At 44.8% G+C, this 10,225-nt stretch overlaps 1 protein-coding gene across 1 annotated transcript; it reads left to right on the forward strand.

Moving 5' to 3' along the window:
* Positions 1 to 2,469: 2,469 nt before the first annotated feature.
* Positions 2,470 to 4,557, forward strand: LOC118404455 (tripartite motif-containing protein 3-like). Its single transcript, XM_035803532.1, has 4 exons — positions 2,470 to 2,539; positions 2,930 to 2,964; positions 3,557 to 3,794; positions 3,917 to 4,557. The coding sequence occupies exons 1-4, from the start codon at positions 2,470 to 2,472 to the stop codon at positions 4,555 to 4,557; spliced, it is 984 nt and encodes a 327-aa protein (XP_035659425.1).
* Positions 4,558 to 10,225: the final 5,668 nt, after the last annotated feature.

Consider the following 10,225-nt stretch of genomic DNA (forward strand, 5'->3'; position numbering starts at 1 on the left):
AACGGATACCGAGTGTGTTACCCTACTGCCACGTTTACTGGTATATTAGTCCCTAGACAGGAGACATCTAAGAAAGTTTGTCTTGAAGAATCAGACTGACGCTGGTTACACCTTAAGGAGTTTGTCTTACCGTCACGTCACACAGGTGAGTTTTTAAACCTGCTTCACTACAGGTGAGAAACGTTTGACGTGGCGATTCAGCCTGGCGGCCATTTTAGGTCAACTACTTCAGACTACTTTTTTTCCACCTTGAGACTTACATTGCTCTTTTTGTGGTGAATCCTGTATAAATGGAAATAAGAAAAAGTTTAAGGAATTCGTTCATGTATATTAGATGACAGAAAGTGACCAAATAAATGCCTTCTAAGTTACTTTGAATGGGTAGGCGGGTAGGATATTTTGAATTACAATTTTATGGTATTCACAGTTGCACTTTAGATATCTTAATCATGATCATGTGAATAGCATAATGATCATTTAAGTGTCCCATTGTGGCAAGGACCTATCAGTCCTATCAGTGTCCTGATCTCTGCCCGCCCCTCCCGCCTCGGCACGTCCGCGTGACGTGTTAATGATTGACGGACAGAACAAACTCTCCGGAGTGGTCTGTGCTGACGTCACGGTGGGGGCAAGGCACTGGGAGATGTAAACAATTAAATCACGAGTATGAATTAGGCTTAGGGAGGATTCAACGGTGCTTACTCCACAGATGTTAACGTTGGTACTTAAAAAAGGAGTATTGTTTAGATGTTAATGTTCAAAGAAACTTAACCCCAGCGTTGGTGACAGTATAATAGTCACATATATTGGTTTACCGGTTTACTGGATACCTTTAGCTCATATATATGCCTTCTATATGCAATCATCTAATGTTTGCAGAATTAGATGACTGGGTGTGTCAAACAGTAGTTTTACACCTTCAGTTTCAATAATCTATGTTCTATTAACATGTAAATATGTTATTTGTGGCACAAGGATCTATCAGTGTCCTGATCTCTGCCCCGCCCCTCGGCACGTCCGCGTGACGTGTTAATGATTGATGGACAGAACAAACTCTCGGGAGTGGTCTGAGCTGACGTCACGGCGAGGGTAAGGTACTCGGAGATTCACAAACAACTACAGTACAAGTTCCAACTGGGCTGGGTGTGTATTGAATGCTGCTCAGTCCCAAGTCGTTAACGCTGTTACTTTGATATGATTACAGTAGAATGCACATTTCTCAGATATCCAGAAAGAAGACAGTAAGCTTGTACAAGTTTTGAACTGCGTACGCGCAGGGTCAAAGGTTAGGGCCCCTGACCTGTAATCATGAGTTCTTGTGTTGTTGAGACACATGTCGAGACGTGCTTCATTTAGGTCCCGGGGCCTTCAACTCTTATGAATTATCCACAATGCGTGACTGTGAATGCAAATTTCAAAATGCAAGTACTTTATTCTTTATCATTGTACCCTGCGCAGATTGCTATAAAGCTTTGTGGCTATCATCCAGTAGTTATATGTATACCTTACCTACTAGTACTTAGACGTACAATGTGTGCAGAATATGATGAGTTCAGTGATGTTTTATCGTCTGTTTTTAGGATGGCAGGTCCTGTTCGAGAAAGAGTCACAGATGCCGACAGGCGCCATTTTGATTTTGTGCAAACTTTGCTCCGTATTTCCGATGAACTCACAGAAGAGGAAACGGCAAACGTGAAGTTGTTCTGCCTGCATCTGATTCCTAAAGGCCAGGCGGCACAACTGAAGCGGGCCGTGGACGTTTTTCAAAAGCTGATGGAACTGGACAAAATAGACCAGGAGAATCTCGACTTTCTCAAAGAGATCTTGGAAAGAATCGGTCGACAGGACCTGATTCAGAATGTTCTGCGAAGTTTCCAACCACCTGACCGAGAGATTCCGGAAAATCCGGAACTCCAGCCGCCTGGCCGAGGAATTCCGGAAAATCCCGAACTCCAGTCACCTAGCCGAGAAATTCCGGAAAATCCCGAACTCCAGCCGCCTGACCGAGAGGATCCGGAAAATTCCGAACTCCAGCCGGGGACAAGTCAAGAGGGGGCATATGCAGAAAGTGAGTGAGCGGAAATCACCTAAAACAAATAAAATGTATCTGCACAATCTATCCTACACTTAATTCGTCCAAAATTACTTTGACTTAATACATATTGTTCATAATTTTCAAATCTGTAGAGACCTTTCTGTAGATTTATATTTCATTGAGCATAAACAAATCATTTACTGATTGTTGCAGGAAACGCCTACTTGGTTGTGCACGGTGAAGTGCGCATGATCCAGGAAAATCTCGATCGTCTGAGAAACCGCCTAGCAATGTTATCTGGGACCAGAAGGTCACAGGTCAAGTTCAGAGGTTACAAGAAGCACAAGAGCATCCTGGTGCACTTCTCCATACCGCGGGAGAACACGGCGGTGCTGAGGCACATGGCGGATCACTCCGACCCGAGACTTGTCTACATGGGCGTCAAGTCACTGCAGATCGATGCTGAAGTTCCTATCAAAGTCCAACAGGGGGCGCCGTTGTACGGTGAGTCGACTTCTTTTGGTACTTTCTTTGGCAATTCAAGACTTTTGCTGGAGTTGACTTCTTTTAGTCTTCATATGTACTCTGTGTAATTTAGAATTTTGCAGGTCAATCAAAGAATATCGATGTTATGTGAGTTAATTTTTCTGTTTTAGAAGCACTATCAAAGACTAGAAATTTTGATAGAAACAGAATCTCCACGTGTTGAAAAACTTAGCAGTCCATTAAATTCCAGTAATTTCCGACCTTCTACAATAGGACTGAAACTGACATTAATTGCATGTTCATCAATAGCTATAAAGATTGTATACTTGGACAAGCAGGTGATGTACGTGATGCCATGACCTACCCTATGTTTCATGATGTCATATATTTTTCACTGATGTGTTTCAGATGTCAAGAGACAACTGGCTGTTGATGACATCGAGGTGGGATGCAGTACCCGGAACAAACGCCAGAGGGCGCCCCAGAGCTGGACCCGCCTGTCCGCCCTGAACCTGTTCTCGGACGCCCTGCCGCTCCATCTGCAGGCAGCCGCGAGTCTGGAGTATCAGGGCTTCTCCTACAGCCTGGTCCGGGCTCTGGTGCAGAAGGACCGGCTCAGAGAACACCAGATGAGGCAGGCCATCCAGAACCTCAGGAACGCAGAGGTGGATTCCAACACGCTCCGTCAGAAGGCAGAGGTGGATTCCAACACGCTCCGTCAGAAGGCAGAGGTGGATTCCAACACGATCATGACTTTGCGCTCCAAGCTCAACATCACAGAGAACAGGCTGAAGGAGGCTCTTGAGACGATCGCAGTTCTTGAAGAAAAGCTGCAGCAGGCTCAAGAATACGCAGTGAAAGCCGCCAGCAGCCAGCAGGTGACATCTTACGTGACGGAGTACAGGGGAGAGAAGCCGCCTGGAGGCTGGCCACAGGAGCACAGGGGAGAGAAGCCGCCTGGAGGCTGGTCGGAACAGGTCGAGAGGGCAGATTCAGCTACACAGACACACCTAACGGATCCTGTTGATACTACAGGGATACCTGGAGATGTGGGCGACAAGGTTGGAGCAGACCCGACTGTTAAGGAAGAAGACGGGAAAACTCCAAGACAAGACTCTGGCAGTGGGAGCAATGGAAAAGAGGATGTTCTCGGTACAGAGGCACCCGAGCAAGAGCGACAAACAGCGGGGACAGGGGGAGCGGCAACCGGCTCTACTGGGGACTGGAAACAGCGTGCGATCACTTTTGGTGGGAAAGGTTCAGAACCTGGAAAGTTTTCTTACCCATGTGGTGTTTTGGTGTCGCCTAGCAACGACATATTCGTAGCTGATATAGACAACAGGCGAGTCCAAGTCCACAGCACGGAGGGGGTTTACCTGCGCCACTTCCCAACAGTTGTACCGGGTACAGGGGATAAGGTCATGTACCCATATGATGTTTGTATGGACGGTAACGGCACGCTGTGGGTAGTGGGGCGGGGAGAGACAGCTGAGCATGTTGTACAGTACAGCACGGACGGGACCGCCATGGCGGGGTTTGACCTGAAGAATAGCTCTTATTACCGTGGTATAGCAGTGGACATGCGCACTAACCACATCCTGGTGACTGATCGAGACCAAGGTGAAGTTCAGGTGTTCCGTCCGGACGGCTCCCTGGTGCGGACAGTCCGGCATCCACTGGGTGAGATGACATGCCCACATTACGTCACTTTGGACGGGGAGGGGAACATTCTTGTGTCGGACTGGAGAAGTAACTATGTCTACGTGTATGACGAGTCCGGGAAGATCCTGTTCCAGTTTGGAGGTTTGGGAAGTGGTAAAGTGAGTGGTCCCGCAGGCATCTGTACAGACAGCTCGGGTCACATCCTCGTGGCGGACTCTGTGAACGAGAGGATTCAGATCTTCACACGTCACGGCAGGTTTGTCCGTACCGTCCGTACTGGATTTAAGCCGGAAGGCCTGGCTGTGGGACCGGAAGGGCAGCTGGTTGTGACCAGTTGGTTTAACAACTCTGTGACTGTATTTCCTGACTACTGATCAGAAAAGTTCATTTTGTTCCAACATAAACAGAATTGACTTACTAATTAGTCAACGAGTTCTCCATGTCTACTTTACTATGATTCAGGAACGGATAGACGGGCGGAGGTGATACCAACTTCTAACGGCCTTTGACCAAACACTTGTGAAGATCACGTGTTGTTCTACCATATCTGTTACCATCGTCAGTCATCCTGAAGAAGAAAAGAGGATTCGGTAATTTCCGAAAGCTCGTTTTGATATCCATTTTCATAATGCTTTATTATTAAGTATACATTTTCTTTCATTTTATTATGTGAAATCCATGCTCATATTATATTTTGCGACAGTTGCTGAATCTTCTAATGGTGTCTGGAAACCATGGCAACATGTCGGATAGGTAAAAGTCACCAGCAGACGAAGATGCTGACAGAACAATAATTCATTTATTGATTATTGCTTGTAAATAGATTTGCAAACTCAACTGATCTTTAGTGGCCTTGGATCCCAGTAACTTTGAGATTGAAGATAAGGAGAATGCCAGTTTCCTTATACCAAGACTGCTGTGACGTCATGACTAAGCCGATGATAACGAGTATCCAAACAGCGGTTTACCCATATAATGGGACACGATACGTGATATGATTCACCTGTAACATCCCCATGTATTATCAGATGAACCATTAGATTACATAGTCTACATCATATATAAATATTGCACATGATATCTAGAGATACCACGTCTCTGTTACAAACGCTACGAATTGAATTGAATTGAACTGAATTGAATTGTAATCTGTGAGATACCATGCATGGTTAGCTTCTCACCAATAAAAGTCTTGCTTTAGTTTAGTGAAATGATAATGGTTCTTTGAAGTCTAACTTAGGATTATTTCCAAGCATGCTTTTGTTCCCTGTATAACATTATACAAAACGTATATGTTCATACACATAAAAAAACTCACAATGACTTCTAGTGGCAAGTGCTAAAACTTCATACCTACTGTAGAACTCAACAATACGATTCTACAGTACAACGTTAACAACGCGGGATGGACTTGCAATGACTACTGACTTTCATTCGATACTTGATACTCTTCTCATCAGTCATTTTACTAGTAATATCAAAAGAAATTTCACCAAAATAGCCTATATTTATTTCATCTACATGCATACTGGTTTTGAATTACGTATAACTTTAAAGTACAGAGCACAAGGAAAGTGGAATAAAGATTATCGGAGTCATCTTACAAAGATGTCTCCATTGTATCGTTAACTGGATATAATCGAGTATCAGGACACCTCAGCACAGCAGTTGTGTTGGATTCTTCAGCAATCTTTACTCAGGCCTTAATGTAACATGAGCCTGACATGCACTATTGTGCCTTACGCCTCAAGGTAACATGAGCCTGACATGCACTATTGTGCCTTACGCCTCAAGGTAACATGAGCCTGACATGCACTATTGTGCCTTACGCCTCAAGGTAACATGAGCCTGACATGCATTATTGTGCATTACGCCTCAATGTAACATGAGCCTGAGATGCACTATTTTGCCTTACGCCTCAAGGTAACATGAGCCTGACATGCACTGTTGTGCCTTACGCCTCAAGGTAACATGAGCCTGACATGCATAAAGTAACATGAACAGTGGTATTGATGCCTGTCCGCCATGACAGTCAGACTAAAACAGACAACGCCTTCTTTGTCTTCTTTACATTCTTTTGGCTGAAATTGTTTTACCGACGTCTCTCTGAGGTTATTAGATTCATTCCTATATACATGTATAACCATAGCAATTTAAATTTACAGCAAGATACCTTGGGCAACGTCCTAAAGCTCACAAGGCCAGTCCAACGATACATGGCTGACATGCAGGAGCTAATCACAGTTTCCATAGAATTGTGCTTTTTTGGCGTTGCAGGAATGACTACTGACTCCTGTGCATGTTTCCAGCACTACCATAGCGTACGGAAGCCAAGTTGGTTTTACTCCCGTCGGCCTTTGCGCGTGTAATCTACCTGTGACAGGAACTCGGAAGTACAGCAGCAACTGAAGCGCGTCGCGCGGACTACCGTGTAGTTGTCACTACGAGTCTTTCCAAAGATATCAACATTGTTAGTGTGCGGTTATTGTGAGTCCTCTGTCAACAGACCGAGTACACAGTTAAGTGCACAAACAGATTTCAGCAGAAACTTGCGGCTTGTACGTTGCACCTAAAGGCGTTCTTCTTACCATTCTTCACACAGGTGAGATTTCACACCTGCTTTACCTCACGCTTCGTGACTTCGCATGTCAGCAAGGAGGTCGTTTTAGCTCAAAGGTTCTAAACACTCTATGGTATCTTGACACTTAAATCGTTCTGCATGTGCTTTAAAAGGGCGATTGACCTCTTGTATCAAAGGAAATCATAGGAATTTTCAAGAAGTTCTCATGTTATTGGATGGTATACAGGCATCTGCTATTCTTAAACATGGATATATTCTTAGCCACACTCTCCATTAAGGGGTAGACCGGTCGGTAGGTATGCACAGTTACACTTTTAATATTCTTCTTAATGGGAATAAGAAGTTATAAACATTAAACATTAAACAATATGTTATTGGTGGCACTGAGGGTCTACGGGTGCCATAAACAATGTCCCCACCCCTCGCCACGCCTGTGTGACTTGTCACCGGTGCTGAACAGCACAAACATTACGAAGTCGGGAGCTAATAATGGCGACATATTTGTCTTTGGGGCTACACTGCTGGGCATGTCAAACTGCAGTTTTACGCCTGCAATTTGAATAATTTAATTCATCATGAAAAATTAAGCTGATGAACGTTTAAGTATACCTGTTAGTATGTTATATGTGGCAAGGACATATCAGTCTCCTGATCCACGCTCCGTCCCTTGGCACGTCCGTGACTTGGTCATGGTTGATGGACAAAACAAACTATCAACAGTCGGGTTGTGGCGTCATGGGGCCATAGTGCTCGGAGACTCACAAAGAGCTACATTACATCTTACTGTTGACTGATCGGGCTAAGTCCACGAAATGTAACATTGGGAACATTACTCAACATAATTTACAGTACAGTGTAATGTCCCTTTGTCATGTATTCAGAGGGGACACAATAAGCTAAATCATGGTTTAAACTGTGCAAGGTCGAACGTAAAGGTCCCTGGCTAAAGTTTTTTTATGCCATTTCCATACGTGTTTGTTAATGTTACCCCCTAGAGTTCCGCGAACACATACCTTTGCCAAATGAACAAGGGTTTTCATGATGCGTGCCCATTTTTGTGACATTATGAATAGTTATGATGGTTTTCTCCTATCATGAAGATCCATTCATAGCATCTCGATCTATGCTGTTGACCTGCATGCACACTGACTGCACATCTTATAGTGCCGCCATTTAATCTTCAAGCAGATGTTGGAAAGAAATATTTGGGCCGCTGGCATATGTCTGGATACAACTTCAAAGCAGCTGGTACTGCTGATATTACAGTGATTTTACAAATCACATTTTAAGGCGACGCCCTATTTGTATTAAAGGAAACGCTAGCTTATTGTATCCCGAACTGTTTTCGTCACTAGCGGGTCAAACCCAGCTATGCAATCAGACTCCAGCGGTCGGGACCAAAGTCCAGCGGATACAGATTTCGCTACAAACCTGCCACGTTCCCTCGTATTTCAGTCAACAGGCCAGAGACGGTGATACCTGTAGTACCGGCAGTATCCGCTAGGTGCGTAACTGCACCTGCCATTCCGACACCCCCCAGTGGCCATGATCAAAGTCTAACAGGTACAGAGTTGGTTTCCCACCTGCCATGTTTATTGGTATATCGGACCCCAGACAGGAGACGTCTAAGGAAGTTTGTCTTGAAGAATCAGACCAACCCTGGTTACATCTTAAGGAGTTTGCCTTACCGTCACGTCACACAGGTGAGTTTGTAAACCTGCTTCACTACAGGTGAGGAACGTTTGACGTGGCACTTCAGCTAGGAGGCCAATTTGTTCATGTATATATAGCCTGATGCTGAACCTGACAGAAAGTGACCACATAAATGTCCTGTAAGTTACTTTGAATGGTAAGGCGGGTAGGATAGGTTTAGATTAAATTTTATGATATTCACAGTCGCACTTCAGATATGTTTGTTACTGTGAATAGGATAATGATCATGTACAATAGTAAGGGTCTCATTGTGGCAAGGACCTATCAGTGTCCTGATCTCTGCCCCGCCCCTCGGCACGTCCGCGTGACGTGTTAATGATTGACGGACAGAACAAACTCTCAGGAGTGGTCTGAGATGACGTCACGGTGGGAGCCAAGCACTGGGAGGTGTAAACAATTACACCACGAGTACAAATTAGGCTTAGCGAGGATTCAACGGTGCTTATTCCACAGATGTTAACGTTGGTACTTAAAAAGGAGTCTTGTTAAAGGTTAATGTTTAAAGAAACTTAACCCCAGCGTCGGTGATAGTATAATAGCCACATATATTGGTTTACTGGTTTACTGAGATACATTTAGCTCATATATATGCCTTCTATGTTTTCAGAATTAGATGACTGGGCGTGTGAAACAGTAGTTTTACACCTGCAGTTTCAATAATCTATGTTCTATGAACGTGTAAGTTATTTGTGGCAAGGACTTATCAGTGTCCCGATCTCTGTCCCGCCCCCCGGCACGTCCGCGTGACGCGTTAATGATTGACAGAGCAAACTCTCCGGAGTGGTCTGAGCTGACGTCAAGGGGAGGGCAAGGACTAGGTTCACAAACAGCTACGGTACAAGTTCTAACTGGGCTTAGTGTGGATTGAATGCTGCTCAGTCCTCACAAGTTAACGTGGTTACTTAGACGTGATTATAGTCTAATGTCCCCTTGTCAGACAGGCAGGCACAAGGTCTGAATTGCGCATGCGCAGGGCAAAAGGCGAAGGCCCATGACTTGTAGCCAAACGCTCTTGCGTGTCAAGACACATGTCGAAACGTATTTTCTTAATGTCTCATTCACCTTGAACTTTGACATTTTACCCACAAGGCACCGCAATGTGAATACACATTTTAAAATACAAAAACTTACTCTTCTATCCTGCGTAAATCAGTATAAAAGTGCAAGGCTTTAATCCTGCGCCAAGTACACCTTACCTTGTGTCGTACTTAGACGTACAATATGTGCCGATTCCTTGTGTTCAGTGACGTTTTATCGTCTGTTTTCAGGATGGCAGGTCCGGTCCGAGAAAGAGTCACAGATGCCGACAGGCGCCATTTTGATTTTGTCCAAACCTTGCTCCGTATTTCCGATGAGCTGACAGAAGAGGAAACGGCAAACGTGAAGATCTTCTGCCTGCATCTCATTCCTAAGGGCCACCTGGCACAGCTCAGGAGAGCAATGGACGTTTTCGTCAAGCTGATGGAACTGGACAAAATCGACCAGGAGAATCTTGATTTTCTCAAAGAGATCTTGGAAAGAATCGGACGACAGGACCTGATTCAAAATGTTCTGCGCCAGTTCCAGCCGCCTGGCCGAGAGATTCCGGAAAATCCCGAACTCCAGCCGCCTGGCCGAGAGATTCCGGAAAATCCCGAACTCCAGCAGGGGACAAGTCAAGAGGGGGCAAATGCAGAAGGTGTGTGACATGTTGAAATCACCTAAAACAAATCAAAAATATCTGCAGAATCTATCTTGCACTTTATTCG

Source organism: Branchiostoma floridae, chromosome 17 (assembly GCF_000003815.2).
Source record: "Branchiostoma floridae strain S238N-H82 chromosome 17, Bfl_VNyyK, whole genome shotgun sequence".
In the NCBI taxonomy this organism is placed as follows: Eukaryota; Metazoa; Chordata; class Leptocardii; order Amphioxiformes; family Branchiostomatidae; genus Branchiostoma; species Branchiostoma floridae.